Source organism: Sodiomyces alcalophilus, assembly GCF_042370955.1.
Source record: "Sodiomyces alcalophilus JCM 7366 unplaced genomic scaffold ACRALscaffold_6, whole genome shotgun sequence".
In the NCBI taxonomy this organism is placed as follows: Eukaryota; Fungi; Ascomycota; class Sordariomycetes; order Glomerellales; family Plectosphaerellaceae; genus Sodiomyces; species Sodiomyces alcalophilus.
Window position 1 is genome coordinate 1,943,918 of NW_027263537.1, and position 17,071 is coordinate 1,960,988.

General features: G+C 56.4%; 9 protein-coding genes across 9 annotated transcripts; 5 read left to right on the forward strand and 4 right to left on the reverse strand.

Moving 5' to 3' along the window:
• Window positions 1–25: 25 nt before the first annotated feature.
• ACRALDRAFT_1056646 (uncharacterized protein) lies at window positions 26–1,053 on the forward strand (the record flags this gene model as incomplete). Its single annotated transcript, XM_071015892.1, has 4 exons — window positions 26–36; window positions 268–353; window positions 501–796; window positions 874–1,053. 4 exons carry the CDS (start codon window positions 26–28, stop codon window positions 1,051–1,053), a joined length of 573 nt encoding a protein of 190 aa, XP_070873565.1.
• Window positions 1,054–1,776: 723 nt separating this feature from the next.
• On the reverse strand, window positions 1,777–4,041 carry ACRALDRAFT_1056647 (uncharacterized protein; the record flags this gene model as incomplete). The annotated part of the gene is made up of 3 exons (XM_071015893.1): window positions 1,777–1,869; window positions 1,930–3,065; window positions 3,156–4,041. The coding sequence occupies 3 exons, from the start codon at window positions 4,039–4,041 to the stop codon at window positions 1,777–1,779; spliced, it is 2,115 nt and encodes a 704-aa protein (XP_070873566.1).
• A 54-nt stretch (window positions 4,042–4,095) lies between these two features.
• Window positions 4,096–5,523, reverse strand: ACRALDRAFT_209906 (uncharacterized protein; the record flags this gene model as incomplete). Its single annotated transcript, XM_071022926.1, has 9 exons — window positions 4,096–4,429; window positions 4,460–4,519; window positions 4,592–4,623; window positions 4,678–5,057; window positions 5,133–5,143; window positions 5,184–5,228; window positions 5,273–5,307; window positions 5,368–5,375; window positions 5,472–5,523. 9 exons carry the CDS (start codon window positions 5,521–5,523, stop codon window positions 4,096–4,098), a joined length of 957 nt encoding a protein of 318 aa, XP_070873567.1.
• A 350-nt stretch (window positions 5,524–5,873) lies between these two features.
• Window positions 5,874–7,146, forward strand: ACRALDRAFT_1063345 (uncharacterized protein). The gene is made up of 2 exons (XM_071016783.1): window positions 5,874–6,381; window positions 6,442–7,146. The coding sequence occupies exons 1-2, from the start codon at window positions 6,341–6,343 to the stop codon at window positions 6,794–6,796; spliced, it is 396 nt and encodes a 131-aa protein (XP_070873568.1). The 5' UTR covers window positions 5,874–6,340; the 3' UTR covers window positions 6,797–7,146.
• Window positions 7,147–7,360: 214 nt separating this feature from the next.
• Window positions 7,361–9,061, forward strand: ACRALDRAFT_1076207 (uncharacterized protein). The gene is made up of 3 exons (XM_071018482.1): window positions 7,361–7,549; window positions 7,615–8,528; window positions 8,584–9,061. The coding sequence occupies exons 1-2, from the start codon at window positions 7,453–7,455 to the stop codon at window positions 8,259–8,261; spliced, it is 744 nt and encodes a 247-aa protein (XP_070873569.1). The 5' UTR covers window positions 7,361–7,452; the 3' UTR covers window positions 8,262–8,528; window positions 8,584–9,061.
• On the reverse strand, window positions 8,473–8,896 carry ACRALDRAFT_2109832 (uncharacterized protein; the record flags this gene model as incomplete). The annotated part of the gene is made up of 3 exons (XM_071023439.1): window positions 8,473–8,528; window positions 8,584–8,677; window positions 8,756–8,896. The coding sequence occupies 3 exons, from the start codon at window positions 8,894–8,896 to the stop codon at window positions 8,473–8,475; spliced, it is 291 nt and encodes a 96-aa protein (XP_070873570.1).
• Window positions 9,062–9,330: 269 nt separating the features above from the next.
• Window positions 9,331–13,156, forward strand: ACRALDRAFT_1093481 (uncharacterized protein). Its single transcript, XM_071019673.1, has 6 exons — window positions 9,331–9,803; window positions 9,884–9,973; window positions 10,039–10,317; window positions 10,407–10,497; window positions 10,558–11,844; window positions 11,922–13,156. The coding sequence occupies exons 1-6, from the start codon at window positions 9,675–9,677 to the stop codon at window positions 12,956–12,958; spliced, it is 2,913 nt and encodes a 970-aa protein (XP_070873571.1). The 5' UTR covers window positions 9,331–9,674; the 3' UTR covers window positions 12,959–13,156.
• An 861-nt stretch (window positions 13,157–14,017) lies between these two features.
• ACRALDRAFT_1081533 (uncharacterized protein) lies at window positions 14,018–15,583 on the forward strand (the record flags this gene model as incomplete). The annotated part of the gene is made up of 1 exon (XM_071019180.1): window positions 14,018–15,583. One exon carries the CDS (start codon window positions 14,018–14,020, stop codon window positions 15,581–15,583), a length of 1,566 nt encoding a protein of 521 aa, XP_070873572.1.
• A 150-nt stretch (window positions 15,584–15,733) lies between these two features.
• On the reverse strand, window positions 15,734–16,995 carry ACRALDRAFT_1063351 (uncharacterized protein). Its single transcript, XM_071016784.1, has one exon. The coding sequence runs from the start codon at window positions 16,762–16,764 to the stop codon at window positions 15,862–15,864; it is 903 nt and encodes a 300-aa protein (XP_070873573.1). The 5' UTR covers window positions 16,765–16,995; the 3' UTR covers window positions 15,734–15,861.
• Between the last annotated feature and the right edge of the window lie 76 nt (window positions 16,996–17,071).

The following is a 17,071-nucleotide window of genomic DNA, read 5'->3' on the forward strand; positions in this document are numbered from 1 at the left end:
TCGAAGGCGACCCCGCCAGAGCATCATGGGCAAATCGTAAGGCTTCTCCGCTGTTTCCCCGTCTTACCCTGCCCATTGCAATCCATCACACAACGCCGTTCAAGGAATGGCATTCTTCTTTCTGCCTATCCGGACGATCGCCTCGGCGTCTTGATTCCTATATTAGCCTGCGCCTGGCGAGTCCGCGCCCTACGTCATAATCCATCGACCCTACCCTCCCGTCCCCTCCGAGACTCATTGGCTAACGTCTGGCCTCCATCGCCGTAGACAATCCAAGCTCTCGCAGGAGCAGCTGAACGACCTCCAGAATTCAACCCATTTCGATAAGAAAGAACTCCAACAATGGTATAAGGGTACGCACGTTGTCCTCTCACCCTTGGACCCATTCCAATTCGCTTCGCCCCGCTGTCCCCCTCATGCTCCGTTCACCCAAACATGATCCGGCTTTCCCACCGGCAAGCGCATTCCAACATGCTAACGCAGGCGTCGCCGTCTCCCAGGCTTCCTCAAGGACTGCCCGTCAGGCACCCTGACCAAGGAGGAGTTTCAAAAGATTTACCGGCAATTCTTCCCCTTTGGTGACCCGAGTTCCTTTGCCGAATATGTCTTCAACGTCTTCGACAGCGACCGATCCGGCACCATCGACTTTAAGGAGTTCATCTGCGCCCTCAGCGTCACCAGCCGCGGCAAAATGGAGGACAAGCTCGATTGGGCCTTCCAGCTCTACGATATCGATGGCGACGGCAAGATCAGCTACGACGAGATGCTGCAGATTGTCGAGGCCATTTACAAGATGGTAAGACATGAAGACACTCCATTGCTTTTTCTTTGACAGCAACAGCACAGTATGGCATTAACAAACCGTCTCTCCAGGTTGGTTCCATGGTAAAACTCCCCGAAGACGAAGATACCCCCGAGAAGCGCGTGAGGAAAATCTTCCGCATGATGGACAAGGACGAGAACGGTAGCCTCGACCTGGAAGAGTTCAAAGAGGGCAGTAAGCGGGACGAGACCATCGTCTCGGCCCTCTCGCTGTACGATGGCTTGGTGTAGCAAGAATATTTCGGTAATGGGAATTGGGGCGAGGGGGAGGTACAGAAACACAGGCGAGGCCACGGATCGGGTAACAAAATGCAGCGATGCTTTGGACGCTGCCAGATTCCTGTGAACGGATGACAGGAGGGAGTGTCGAAGAGACCCGGTTCGGATCACGGTTTGGTACAACACGGCGAGAGCGTACTCATTGCCCTTGGTAGACCAGGCCTGTATGGACTAGATACCGACGGGAGTAGGGAAAAAAGACAACAAAAAAATGAAAAACAGGCAAAAAAAGAAAGACAGATATGATAACATTGCGTCGATTCGACTAGGCAAAGTCCAAGATTCGTGTGAAATTGGTATATAAAACCACTCAAAATGCGCGCGTCCATTAGATGAAGACGGCGAGGGCCTCATGAGACCAGGAACGGAAAACGATCCGTCTCCTTAGCTACTCCCCTCGGCTGCTCTCCGAAATGCTCTTCAAATCCCCTCGACTAAACCAAAGAAAATCATGGCACTAAGACCCGTGGGACCAAACTCCTGGGATATCAAACCTGGAAGCGACGCACACCAAAAGTACGCACAAACAGAAGAGAATGAAAGGAAATCCCTGGTCTGCGCCGCCGTCCTCCTCTCAGCTTCTCCAGACATACACTGACATACACTCCTCGCAACTGCGCTCACCTAACCAGGCAGACCAACAACTATACCATTCCATCAAGAGCGACATGTCGTTCAGCTAGAGATGCCATACGCCTTGTCCACCTGGGCCTTGTACTTGTCGAGGATATTCTTCCGCTGCAGCTTCTGGGCGGCAGTCACGAGATCCTATGGGGAGGTTAGCGCTTCATTCGATAGACTACGGGGAATGGACGCCAAGTTACTCACATTCTGCGGGGTCCACTCGTCATCGCACAGAGCGACGCCCTCGATGATCTCAATGCCAGACAAGCCACCCTGGCGACCGGCATTCTGCAGCTCCGCAAGCACGGCGGCGTTCAGCTGCTTGTTGTCTACGAGCTCGTCCAGGGTGTTGCCGCTGACGCCGATGGACTTGGCGAGGTTCACGAGGGCGGGCTCCGCCGGCACGATAATGGCCACGGGCTTCGTCTTGGACGCGTCGGCGTAGACGCAAATGTTGGCGACGACGGGCGCGGCCCGGTAGACCGACTCGAGCTTCTCGAGGGCAATGTACTCGCCGTTCAGCGTCTTGACCAGGTTCTTCTTGCGGTCGATCAGCCGGAAGTGGCCGTTGTGGTCAATCTCGCCAATATCGCCCGTCTTGAACCACCCGTCCTCCGTGATGGCCGCCTTGCTCTCCTCGGGGTTCTCGTAGTACTCTTCCAGGACCGAGGGCCCGCGGATCCACAGCTCGCCCTGAGGATACGGCTTGTTGGTGGAGAAGTAGCCGGCGTCGGCAAAGTCGACCAGCTTCAGCTCGATCGAGGCCGGCATGGCACCCATGGACTTGTTGGTCCACTCGTCGGGGCTCATCAGAAGGCCCATGGCCGTCGTCTCGGTGAGGCCGTAGCCGATAATCATGGGCGCGATGGCCATGGAGATGAAGTGCTGGGTTTCCTTGGCCAGAGGGCCGCCACCGCTCATGCAGAGCTTCAGGCGGCCGCCCGTGGCGTCCTTGAGCTTCTTGAACACGATGGAATCGAGCACGCCGGCGCCCGGAAGACCGGAAGCCATCAGGGTCGATTTGAGGTTCATCGCGTTCCAAAATAGGGCCTTGACCAGCGGGCTGCCGGCGTTGACCTTGGCGATGATGCCCTTCTTGACCGTCTCCCACACGGCAGGAACGCCCACCATGATGGAGGGCTTGAATTCCCGAATATCACCCAGGCAGTTACGAACCGATGTGTCGGAGAGGGTCTTGGGGTTTCCGTATCCCAGTGTGGCGCCCCAGCACAGCGCCGCGTTTTCAAAGACGAACTCGAGGATGTGCGCAAGGGGAAGGAAAGCCAGGAGGCCGTCGCCGGGTCCGATAGGCGGCGCGACAACCGAGCTAGCACCGGCCACTAGACACAGCAAGCGTCAGCCATCGGAGAAAGAGGTAAAAAAAAAAAAAAAAAAAAAAAAAAAGGAAACGGATGTTTAGGGCCGCTTACCAGCAGCACAGACTGCCTTGTGCTTGAGAGGGACGCCCTTGGGGGTACCGGTGGACCCCGACGTGTACATGATACAGCAGAGGTCCTCGGGCGAAGGCGGAACTGGGTCAACCATATTCTCCTCGCCGAGCTTGCGCAGCTCCTCAAAGCTGAGAATGTTGACGTGGGGGTGGGCCTCCTTGAGCAGAGTGACGTGCTCCTCGTTGATCTTGTGCTGGTCGTTCCAGACGACAATCTGGATCTCCTTGGCGTCGTGAAGAACGTTGACCAGGGTCGGAAGCAGATGGGGGTCGAGGAAGACGGCCTTGGCCCGGGTGGCCACCATGGAGTATCTCAGACCCTGCTCGCCCAGAGTGTCGTAGGCGGTAACGATGGGCATCGACTGGGTGGTCGCACCGTGGGCTGTGGCGAGCCAGTTGGCACTCGTGGCAGCGAAGATGTGGACGCGGTCACCAGCGACCAGGCCCAGCTTTCGGAAGCCGGCACCAACCTGGAGGGCGCGGGCCTCGTACTGGGCGTAGGTGATGTACTCGTAAGGGCTCAGCTCGAAGTAGGTCCATTTCTTCTCCACCTCCTGCTCCTCGCCGTTGACCATCTTCTTGACCTTCTTGGTTTCGACATGGGTATTGACGAGCTTGCGGGAGCCGACGCATTTGGAGTTGGCGAATTTGGCGGCGGACTTTCTGAGCAACTCGTAAACGGTGGAGATGTCGCCGCCGGGTTTGGTATAGAGATCAGGGACGGTGCCCGGACGTCTGCGCGGCAAAGTCTCGCCCTTGGGTTCCGGTCCTTCTGGGTAGGGGACGGTGAAGGGAGGCTTCGCCGTCATCCGGGGGAGGACGGGCGACCTGGACTGGGGTTCCGGGTACTGCAGCTTCCCAGTCATGGTGGCGGTTGGCTATCGAGAACGACGGTCTACGGAGAAGAGGTATCGCGACGTCTATTCAAAGGAATACGCGCTGGCTCTGAGGATGAAAAGGGTGGGCGAGACGTCGAGAGAGATGCGACAATTGGGGGGGGATTCGGATGAGAGGGAGATGCTGAAGAGGGAGAAGAAGTTGGGAGGGGAAGACCGATACGGATGGGTCTGGGGAAGTCGCGTAATTTCAAGGGAGGAAGCCGGGATGGGGGGGGCCCGAGGTGCGTTGTGGGTACCTGGCTGGCCTTGTCTCTTAGTGGACACCAGCTTCCCGTTTTTGAAGGCTAAAAGGTCTAATATGGAGTAAAAGGTACCGAATAAGAAGCTTGAGATGAAAAAAAGACCAGAGGCCCGTCTTGGTCACCATCAAGTATCTTCCCTACACCCTGTAGGCCGCAGGCAGCGGTCTTGGGGTTCAGAGTACGTACTTTGTACCTGGTGAAAACTTACTTTGAGGTGTTCACACATTGGCTGAAAAAGGGGGGTTGGGGGAAAATGCGGAGACTCTAGGACCCACCCCTTACCCCAAGGTCGAGTTATATTACCAAACTGGCGATTTGCAGATGTACGTTCGTTCTTACGTATAAGTCCAGTTAAACGTACAACATGCCTAAGGTTGTCTTCGTACAGTCCGAGAGCCAGTATTACGACTTGCGGGTTATTGGAATGTGGTATCATCTTGGGTGAAAGCCGCATGGAACGTATTTCTCTCCTTCGTAAGTACAAGTCAATGAGTACGAGTACTTGGTAGCGATTCTCAAGGGTCACGATGGTCAGCGGTGGAAGACACAAGTATCGGAACCCAAGAGATAGGACCAAGTCGCTAGGGTCGCATTTGTATTGGTTGAAAGCGCCCGTCTGCTTGGCATCAGTCAATGCAGGCGTTGGCGTCCTCGGCACCCTCCACTCCCCATGACTGAGGAACCTCGAAACAGTGCAGGCGAGAGCATAATCATCGTGGTGGCGTTGCCGCGCCCTCCAGCCTCAGGATGTGATCAATGTGTGTAGGTACATACATGGACAGTACCTAATACAATACTCTCCATAGGTACCTGCACAGCCTTTCACCCTGACAGCAGCTCCATGCCATGTCGCAGTTACTACCCCACCTGGCTACCTGAGAGGATACATTGCCCTGACCCCTACCACCCAGACTGTGCATTGCATGTCGGTTAGTTAGCTCAGGTATACAACGTACCAGCTCTTGATGTTACGGATGCTTTCGGTACCAACCTATGGGAGGAGGAAGTTTATGAGTGGTTCCGAGAGTCTACGTCCCCCGACTTCTCTGACACTCTGTACTTAGTATTGTTGCAGTTATTACTAAGTTGCTGTATCTAGAAACAAAATAGTTGAGTTTCCGGAGTGTAAGAGTAATAGTTCTCGATGAAATGCACGGTCAGTCATCTCCAGGGAAACGACTAGGCCTGCCAATCGCCGCTCCTGCATACAAAACTACGATGATTGGAAAAGATCAAGCGGGTAAAGGAGGTGAAGGATGCCTGCATATTCTTCTGAGCAGAGCGCTAAAAAGAAGCCCGAAAGCCTCCATGCTCCTTATCAAGACTCACAAAGTCACAGTACAACGTAAAGAAGACATGGGCTTAGAACAGCTTACGAGGCAACCCCAGTCTTTCGCCTCCGAGTAGCAGATTCGTTGGAGCCAAGACTCGACCGTCATCATGTGAGACCCTCCTCCACAAACGAACTCGGTCCAGGCCCTCGTCTGTGCAATGTTCAGTCTGAGTGGGGTCGGAGACTTGCGAGCTATCGCCATGCGAACAACACCACGTCATAGGACCCGGAATCTAGTGTACTGTATTCGTATTATTCACAAGTCTCTACCCTACCCCTTCACTTCCCAAGCATAATGGCATCGTCCGTGCAAGCTCTCCTGGCGCAAAATTTGCCTCCCGCTATCTTTGTCAGTGTAGAGGGCGCGATGAAGTGGTTCCATGCTAGGAGGCAGGGAAGGAAGAGAAAGGTGCCTATATAAGTCGCGTTCGACGTCGGCTTCGTGCTCGATGAGCTCATGAGGCTCGCTGAGATTGTTGACAGGCCGTTGTAGCCGGATAGTCTCTGTGAAATCATACTGCCCGTATCCGTGAGCGGTCATAGACGGGTCTACCTGGGCGGACCAGTGAAAGCAAGACCATTGACCACTACTTTTCGTGGGCCATCGGAGATACTGAACGGTGTTCTCTGCGCCGGCGAGTTCAAGAACTGGGGCGTCATCGTTGGGAATGAGTGGATTGGAAGCAGAGAAATGCGCGACATTTGTAAGAGACTGGGCAAGGAAATGAGAGGGTAAGCCAAATCCAACCACAATGTCTGCTAGGATGCCCTGATGAACTGATGAGCGAATAGGTACGCCTTCAAGTATGATTGCCCCCAGGTCTTTGTGTTCGACTCAAGATATCTCCTGATATTCCAATTCCGGGCAAAGGAGGGCGATAAAATCCAGAGCGCAGATTGTGAGGTCGATACTTGGCTAATCCCACGATCGAGACGTGATGGTGATCAATCATCGATGCGCTGGGCGTTCTACAACATGGTATGGAGGGGTTGGATGCGCCTTGTCGGCCAGCTGTCGGCGGCGATCCCAGTCCAGCTTGGATCCTATCGTCGGGAAATTGAATACTGGTCCGGCCGCCCTGTTTGGAGGAACGTACATGATCGAAGGGACAAGAGGCATTGCCGTCGAGTAGTGGCAGAGTACTGAAATCGATGGCATAATAGAGCTCCTATAGAGCTTGCTCTTGTTAGGGTTGTCCGTCCTAACCAGGCGTTCCGTGGTCTTCCTTAGCTTTTGGGGCGCCACAACCTGTCGCCAATGGATACCAATTCTGGCCTCTCGGGCAGCAACACACAAACTCTCCTTGGAACACCTCGATCCAAACGCCATCTAGCGAGGAAGATCAACTTGGGAGTTGGGATTAGACTCTATTGACGAAAATGAAGGGAGTACAGTAATTACGAAGTACAGTCTGAGATTTGAGATATTCGAGCCGTTCCAGGCCTGAGGCAACCAGTTATCGCCAAGGGCGCGGCATTCCAAATATGAGTAAGCATACGAAGTACAGACAGGGACCATGAGGTATCGGTAGCGACAGCGAGGAGAAGCAACCTCATGTGTTGGATCTGATACAAAAGGTGGGGTAGCAGTACAGGTGGGTGCGTCTACGACAAACGAGCGGCCAGCAAGAAGACGTACATGTACAATCCATAGACGAATACCCAGTGACCGACGACGACGACCGGAATGACCCAAGGACAACCCGGGCTTCATATACGGCATCGATAACCTCCAGATTAGTCCCTTTAATATCCAGCCAGTGCTGTCGCATGATCCCTCCCATCAGTTGACAACCAAGGGTCATGAACTCGGCTTCGCTATCGGCTGCCAAGCAGCAACTGCGGTCCCTCGTCAGGTCCAACCTTGCTCATGTAACGCCGGAATCCATCGCCAGCCAAAGTCAGCATACTACTCAACACGGGCATTTCTCGCTCTCCTTGTGGCTGACCCGTCCGAACGTCTAGGTCGCAATGTATTTGATCGTCTTAAATCACTCAAGCCCTTCGAGGAGGCCGAGCGCATCAGCATCTTCCTCTCCATGCCTTCGGGAGAGATACAAACGGATGCTATCGTGAGACATGCGTTGGCCGTCGGCAAGCAGGTGTTCATCCCCTACTTGCACAAGTCGCCCTTTGCGCCAGGTGAGGGGCCCCCCAGGGTAATGGATATGGTGCGCTTGCGCGACCTGGAAGACTACGAATCGTTACAGCCCGACAAATGGGGCATACCCAGCATCGATCCCGCCACGGTCAACGAGAGGCAGAGGATTCTGGGCGGCTCAGATCCAGCCTCTGCCGATTCCTCCTCGACCCTCGACCTGATCCTCATGCCCGGCGTGGCTTTCGACATTGACCCGGAGACGGGTCTCCTGCGGAGGCTCGGCCATGGGAAGGGCTTTTACGACTTTTTTATTGAACGATACCGGAAAAAGACGAAACCCCCGGGACATCCCGACGCGCGCCCCGTGTTGCTCTATGGCCTAGGTCTCGCCGAACAGTTTCTGACCCCGGATTCTGGCACCTCCGTGCCCGTCGGGCCACACGACAAGTCACTGCACGGCGTTGTCCTCGGAAACGGCCAGGTCAAAGGCCCGTCTGATAGCTCAACTTGAGAATTCGTCCCTTCCGCGCCCTTTCGAGATTCAAAACTCCATTTGTTTGTGGTATCGTCTTTGCATGCCGCGACCTTTGCCGATTACCGTCCGTTCCCATGTGTCTTCTTTTTTTATAGAGCGGCTTTTTTGCCCCAGGAACCTGATTTCCATGCAAGTGATGTGCCCTCGACGTATCTTCTTTCCCGGTCCCAACGCCTGCTACTACCGCCTACCCAGCCAAACCCTGGATCAGCGAAACATTGTCTCCCTTGAGGAGGATTTGCCCTGGCAAGGTTGTCAGTACATTTCCATTTTCCCCACCATCAACGCGAGAACAAACCTAACGGCCGCCGGCTCTCCTCCGGGTTCGTCTTGGTAATTTGCTTCACCTCCACAGCGTCGTCGAGGACGAGGTTCATGAACTCGTCAAATCCCTAGTTTCGTAAAACCGTCAATACCCCAGCTTGGTCGGAGCCCAACTTTTCCCGGATCCAACGCGCGAGACAACGCACCCTGATTTTGCCCTCAATCCGAATACCCAGCTGCTCATAAAGCCAGACCTGCACCGTCGATTGTTGCTGCAGGAGCTTGAAGATGAAATTGATGGGGGGGAGCAGCACCCTGCGACCTCCGCCGCCTCCGCGCCCAGTCATGACGAGTCTGTGAGTTGGCGCAAATGGCTCCAAGCGCAAGCGTTTGTCAGACGTATCGGAGCGTCTATATCGTTGGTCGTCGGTCGGGGGTTCACGTGGGTCACGATATCGCTTTCGGTCGAGTGACGGCAAAGTTCGTCTAGAGCTGGAAAATATTCCCTTGGATGGTTGGTTGATTTGGTACGCAACTGGGTAGCTTGGCCGCCTGCAGTTGACAGGATGATTCGGAAGCGGTGAAACAATCTCCCGACAGACAACGCCCCGCACAGGTCAGTGCACGTACAACGTACTTCGTAGCTCCGTAATTATGGATTAGTACGAGTACATACGCACCTACGTACAGTGCAGTACAGTATGAGTACATGCGCCTGCCCCGCCACTGGCAACTAAGCCTGACGTCCGCCGTTCTTTATTATTTTCCTGGCCAGAATATTGTCTCTCAATAACCTCGTCTGCCATCTATCCGTGCGATCCCTTTCACGAACCACATTTTGCCAGCGTCGGGCACTGCCAACACTCAGTACACACGCCCTGAAAGCCCTCTCCACTCTCTGTCGAGAAGTAGCCGTCTTGCGATATTGTTGCGGGTCGCGTCCTCCTTTTCTGCCTCCCGCGACAGCACGCCTACCAGGGTAGCAGGACGACCACGATCCCTATTCGTTCCGGCAGCTTACAGAGACCGTTATCCCCGACTTCATCTTAACCGTTTTTATCTCCCGTCTCCAAAATTTTCACGCCATAGCCAGTACCACGTCCCCCCTGGTCCCGGTCTCCCACCATGGCTGCGAACGGCGCCTCAACCACCTACACGCCGAACCATGTCCTCCAGGCTGTGGTCGCCATGCGTGGCGCTGATCGGGGAGAGAAGAAGCAGGCACACGAATATCTCGAGCGCTTCCAGAAATCGGTTAGTTATCTCCCACTTGTGCCACCGGTTCCCCTCTCCCCTGACTTTACAATATTCATGACTGACTTGGACGGCGATAGAAAGACGCATGGACGCTTGTGATCGGAATCCTACAATCTGACGCCGATGCGGAAGCCAAGTTGTTCGCTGCAACCACACTACGGGGAAAGGTCTGGGCCAAACAAGCCATTTCTCCCATCACGTCCGGAGAATCCCATGACTGATCATCTCGCAGCTCACATATGATTTATCGACCGACATTCCCGACTCGGAGCTTCTCGCCCTCCGGGACCAGCTCCTGCTCCTTCTGAAGCATTATGCGGCCGGTCTGCGCCCGATCAGAGTGCAGCTCTGCGTATGCTTGGCCGTCTTGGCTATACATATGAAGGAATGGAAAGACGTCCTTCCTGTTGTCGTTGCGGCACTTCAAGGCCCGGAAAGTCACGCTGCCGCCCTTGACTTCTTGCGCGTTCTTCCCGAGGAAGTAACCGAAGGCCGCAAGATTACTCTCTCAGTACGTCGGCTGTTGTACCGGTTCCCTCGACAGGCCTTCCCAAGCCCGACACCACCCATCACGGATCACGTTCTAATACGCAATGGCAGGAAGAAGAGCTATCGCAGAGGACCAAGGAGCTCCTCGGCGATAACGCGGACCAGGTGGTGCAGCTACTCCTCAACTACGCGCAAGCTTCCGGTGGGTACCAAACCATTCCCGTCTCGAGGATGGTCGATGTGCTAACAACGTTGCCGCCAGCTAAACCCGCCGACGACCCCTTGCTCATGGAATGCATTACATCTTGGCTGCGTGAAGTGCCCGTGAGCACGATTGTGGGGTCGCCACTTTGTGATGTTATTTTCGCTGGCGTCGTTGGCGACTCGGCATTCCGGGAGGCGGCCGAAACCGTGTGCACGATTCTGAAAGAAACCAGGGAGGTGGACGATAACCAGGAAATCATTCAGGTTCTGTTGCCAAGGATTCTGCAGCTCCGATCCGGACTCGACAAGGTCATCACGGAGGAAGACACAGAGGCCTACGAAGCACGGACCAAAGTCCTCGCCTCGGCGGCCGAGGCCTGGGTGGTGGCCATTGTACGGGAACCTGGACACTTCAGGCCCCTCGTCGAGGCGGTTCTCGAGTGCGCGGTGCGGGATGAGAACCGCGAGGTCATCGAACACACCTTTGACTTTTGGTATGAGCTCAAGCAGTACCTCGTGATCGAGAGGTACATGGAGGCGAGGGTTCAGTTTGTGGACATCTACTCGAGGCTGGTCGATGCTCTCTTCAAGCATTTGCAATACCCGCAGAGCTCCTCGGGCAGCGAAAATGACCTCTTCGAAGGTGACCGCGAAGCCGAAGAGAAGTTCCGGGAATTCAGGCACCGGATGGGCGACACGCTCAAAGATGCCTGCGCTGTCATGGGCGTCACGGAGTGCCTGACCAAGGTGCTCACGGCGATCAACAAGTGGTCGGCCGAGAAGAGCACGGCCACGTCCGACCCAGGGGTTGTGCCGCATTGGCAGGAGCTCGAGGCGCCGCTGTTCGCCATGAGAGCCATGGGACAGATGGTGCCGCCGGATGAGAGCATCGTCTTGCCGCAGCTGATGCCGCTGCTCGTGGCCATACCGAGCCATGAGAAGCTCCGGTTCGCCACCATCATGGTGCTGGGCCGGTACACCGAGTGGACGGCAGCTCACAGCGAGTACCTCGAGCCGCAGTTCAACTACATCGTGTCGGCTTTCCAGACCGACTCCAAGGAGGTGATCCGGGCGGCGGCCATGGCCATCAAGTATTTCTGCACCGACTGCAAGGAGCTGCTGAGCGGTCAGGTGGTGCAGTTGCAACACTTTTACGACCAGATCCTCGATAAGCTGCCGGACATGAGCCAGGAGGAGATTACCGAGGGCGTCGCTAGCGTCGTCGCGGCTCAGCCTGAGAGCGAACTGTACAAGCTCCTCAAGCTTTACTGCGACCCGCTCGTCCAGAGGCTGATGAATAAGGCCAACAACGCCACGGATGATGAGGGCAAGGTGGCAGTCGCTGGTACGTTGTTGTGGATTTTCGATTTTCTAACATGTCGACAAAGGGCTTTCATGTCGGTGCTAACAGTCTACGTTCAGATCATGTCCAATTGATTACAATATTCGTCCAGACAGTCAAGCCGTACTGCGCCCCGGGGACGGAGAACCCGGCTGTCAAGTACTGGCAGGAAGTGTTCCCGGTGCTCGCCACCATCGTGGAGAACTTCCTCGACTTTGTGCCCATCTGCGAGCGCATCTGCCGCTGCTGGCGGTACATGGTCATCTCCAACAGGACAGCCATGACACCTCTCCTGCCCGAGCTTGCCAATAAGCTGGCGAGCGGGTTTGCGGCCTCGAGGCAAGGCGCGTTCCTCTGGGTGACGGCGGCGATCCTGAGGGAGTTCTCGGAAGACCGCGAGCACGTGGACCAGTCCATCACGCAGAGCATCTATGCCTTCTTCGAGGCCCAGGCGACGACTTTCTTACGGGTCCTCAACGAAATCCAGCCGAGCGAGCTGCCGGACGTCATCGAGGACTTCTTCCGGCTCCTCATTGACGCTCTGCTCTACTACCCGCACCGGCTCGTGCCGTCGGAGCTTCTCGGACCCATCTTCGAGGCGTCCATCTACGCCCTGACGCTGGAGCAGCGAGACCCGCTGTCGGCCACTCTCCACTTCCTCAGGGACCTCCTCACCTACGGGGGCAACAACCCTGCGACGTCGGACGCGCTGCCGGCCGATGTGGCAGCGCAGATTCGGACCATCATCAACGCGTTGCTGGCGACCCACGGCGAGAAGCTGGTGAAACAGGTCATGGCCGGCATGATGATCACGTTCCCTCGGGATTGCTTCGCGGACGGTAGTGGCGTCCTGCTGGCCTTGTTCGAGCTGCTTCCGACGGAGACGACGGCATGGGTGGAACGGACGCTCCAGCTCCTCCCGGAGGGCACGGTCAGTCCCGCGGAGGCGAACCGCCTGATGACGAAGATCAAGGAGCGCATCGGGGCCGACCTCGGGAGCATGCGGCAAGTGAGGGCTCTGCTCCAGGACTTTACCAACACGTACCGCCGACGGTACGTGGCTCCTCGCGACGGGCTCGGCCAGCTCGAGGCGGACCGCTTCCGCTTCAACCGCTAAATGTCTGGTGGGCGGCGACAACGTGTTGGTGATGGGCAACAAGAACAAAAAGAAAAAGAAAAAGAAAAAGAAAAAGGGGTGGGACCGAAAAGGGAAATGGAAAACGGGGGGGCCGCATGATGGCGGCCAGGGGTAATAATAAGAAACGCTGCGGCTGCGACGAGGTGTTGTTTCTTGGGCGGGAGGATGCGGCGGTCCGTAGGGTCGGCTCCGTTTAGAGGTAGCCAAGGCATGTTAGTTGGCGGAATGATTTGGCCAGGCGTGACGAGATATCCAAGATGCCTTCAACCGTAGTACAGGTAGCAAATACCAGAGCTAGCTGAGGAAAACATGCTGGTTGAAAGGGTCTAGCCGGGCAGATGAAGGACGACAGATGGAGACGATGAGCCTGGGATAGGAATCCAACCAGTTAACAATCAGCCAAGCGCGAGCTTTTCCATGAGATTGGAAGTGGGAGAATACGAAGCTATGGGAAGGATCCCACGGGCTAACAAGTCTAATAGTAATTATTATCAAGCCTTCCTCGCGGCTGATGGGAGAGTGAAGGTGATGTAGAAGTAGACGCGATGGCGATGCTCGGAGTAGAGATGTGGTGTACTTGGATCGAACACAGTGAGTATACTGTGTTCGCGATTTCAATACTGTGCTTACTAATCGTTTTCCCCATCATCACATGACTTCGCGGTATTGCTACCCCGAATTGATCAACACGGGCTGCACCTTCCAGGAAACGCGACGACGCTTAACGTAGAGACTGATTGTTTCTTTTTATTTTCCTTAATACTCCTTTCTTCCGTCTGTCGATTCCCACGATATTTTGGCGTCAGACAATCAGACGAACCAACTGTGGTCCTTCATTTATTTTTGTCCTTTTATCATGCTTTAGCGGTATTCCATTCCTGCATTCACCCGACCTCTAATCCACTTGGCGGCCTCGTGTCGTGTTGATTCCATCAGGTTTCAAGAGTCTCGTCTTGTCTTGATGCCAGCTCTTCTCCGGCCGTCCATCCATCCATCTTTTTCCCTCGAACCATACCACCCGATTCCAGAACCGACGCGATGCCCCCCAGCAACAACTTTGGAAGATTGGCCCAGTATGTCCGTGGCTCGTCCGAACCCGATCCGAACGTCCAGAACAACACCCCCAGACCTGTTCCCCGTCAACAGAGGGACGACATGCCCGCGACGGCAACAACAGCGACCTACTATCCGCCAGCGTCTAACCCTACTTCTCGCCTGGCCATAGCCGAGGCGGCTAAGATGCCCCTCCCCAAACCCTCCCCTCAGCGCGCGCCAGGCCCAGGCTCGCACCTGCGGCAACCTAGCAACGCGAGCATGCCTCCACTCGGATCGCCTCCCGTCCTGGCTCTTCCCAACCCACAATATGCACCATCATCCACGCGTCGACGGCGAAGCAACTCGGCGGAGAAAGCGGCAGGGATCTGGTCCCCCTCCTTACCTTCCAACCTAGCAACACCTTTCGACTCGCCGAAATCGACCATTGAGCCGCGGATTGATAGGCAGTACTCGACTCGACACGGACACGTGAACATGCCCCAGAGCATGCGCACCGCCGGGGATGTTTATCGCGGTAGCACGACTCCTCCCCCACTTCTTCGGGGTATCGATGATCCCTTGGATGTGGCCGAATCCCGATACGGACCCAGCACGGCCACTTACCAAGGTCTACACAATAATCGGCCGACTGGTTCCACATGGCAACAAAACGGAACTTTTCCCAACGAGGCCGATGGGTTCTTGTCTTCGCCTAAGAGGCACCCAGCCAGACTTGCGATCCACGACGCTGGCCATAGGAGGCCATATGTCGTCGGGAACGAAGAAGCCGCTGGCATGATGCAAGTCAACGGCCGGGCATCATCACCCACACTCAACCGATTTTCACGCGGCTTTACGACGTTCGAGGAGCAGCCGAGAGAGCCACAACGCGCCGCGAACCGTCGCCATGACGCGCTAGATGACCTACGCAGTGACTATCCAGTGAGCGAGGACAACGACCGCCACCACCACGAAGGTGACGACGACGACGACGACGACAACCGGGGTACACCTCGGCCCAGAACCAAGAGGGAGAGGACACGGGAGGCAGACGGATTCCTCGACAGCTCACCGCGGCCGCATGCGGGAGGCCTGAGCCTAGCCGACAAAATCGCCCAGAGCATCAAGAAGCGGACGCGCGACAGTTGCGATTACGAGGACCAGGCGCTCATGCAAATGAGTTACTCGGAACTGAAAAGCCAGCCGTTTGACATGGATCCGACGCACGTCGTTCCCGACGGAGCTGCCAACGGTGCCTCGGTGGGCGAGAGCCTCCCCGAGAAACTGGCACACTACCGAGGCAGGCCCGCAGAGGAGCAGAGTCAGCTGTTCACGCAGATGAGCCTGCGGGACTGGGAGCGCTCGGGCGACTGGTTCCTGGAGCAGTTTGGCGTGGTGGCGCAGAAGCTCAAGGAGGCGCGGCAGAAGAAGCGCGCCACGGTGCAGTCGTTTGAGGAGGAAATCGCCCGGCGCGAGGAGGCGGTCCGCTTGCGCACGGAGAATATTAATAAGAGGCTCGGCGAGATTAAGCACAAGGGTGAAGATATGCTAGCCGGCAAGGAAATCTGAGGAGAAGATGAAGATTTGCTCGACGTTGGAATCATATTGATACGACTTGATGTGGGTTTACGACGGTCATGACTGGCGGGACAGCGTCTGGTATGACGTATCTTTTCGCTTCTTCTTTTTAATGTCAAGGAACGAAACAAGAAATAAAGTAGTAAGTGGATGGAGCAATAGCGACGACATGATATTGCTTCAGAGAACTTATTATTAATTTAATTCTTTTTTCCCAGGAAGGTGAAACACCTGCATGTGCCAAGATGCATCGATTCTATCTACATGCTCTATTGGACATGACTCTCCCTCACCTTCCTATCCTTCCCCACGACAATGCGCAACTGGCGGCCAGGGCGACCAGGGAAGACGCCGTTACGAAGGGCATCGGAATAGAGCTCGTAGGCAGGGTAGTAGCCGTCGACAAAACGGACGACCTGCTCGTCCGACATGCCGACACCGCGCTCGGCGCGCAACGCAGCCTCCTGCTCGCGCCGCCAGTCGTAGACGTACCGGGTGTCCTCGGCGTCTAGATGGACAAAGACGTCCAGGAGGTCGGTCAGAGCATCGTACTCGCGCAGGCGGTCGTTGACGAAGAGGAGGTGCGGCAGCGGGTGGGCGGCGAGGGTGCGGCTAGGGAGGGCACGGCGGGATGCCACGGCGGCGTCGTCGGGGAGGGCGCGGAAGCCAACGCACCAGCCTTCGAGGATGACGATGTGGACGGCGCCGGGGCGGACGGAGCGCCAGGTCGATTCGGGGGCGCGGTCCCCCTGGCCTCCGAAGGCGGCTTTGTCGTAGGCCGGGACGCGGACTTGCTCGGGCCGGCGGGAGAGGAGGTCGTGGAAGAGGCGGCGGGCGAGGGGCAGGTCGTGGGTCCCTGGCTGGCCGCGGTGCTGGAGGAGGGCGTTGTCCGGGTTTGCGGCGGCGAGGGCGCGCTGGTCGGCGTGGCGGAGGTAGAGGTCGTCGATGCTCAGGACCAGGGTGGGGTGGGCGTGGGATTCGAGGGCGGCGGCGAGGGAGCGGACGAGGGTGGTTTTGCCTATGCCCTGGACGCCGTTGAGGCCGACGAGGAAAGGGCGGTCGCGATCGGGGGAGTGGAGGTGGGCGGAGAGGTGGTTTAGGATGAAGGGGATGCAGAGGGGGGTTTTGTCGTCTGTGATGGGGGCCGGATTGGTGGGGGTGGAGGAGGACATGGTGGCGTGGACTAGGGAGGGACCGGAGGGGACGGCTGGTTGGGCCGGGATCGGGAGGTGAAGGTAGACGGGGCTGTCATGGTGATGGTACTGCAGGTTCCGGGACTCGGTGTGAGCGGCGATAGAGTGGACGACGAAGTACCTAACTGTCCCTCGAGTTTGTATTGGCTTAGCTAAGGAGCCGTTTGCGGGGGATGAAATGCGGGGTGCAAATGCGGAGCTTGCTATGTCGGGACATGTACTGTGGGGTTCCGGTACATGTACATTGTACTGTTACCGCAAAGTCGCGGCCGAGGTCGGATCAGGA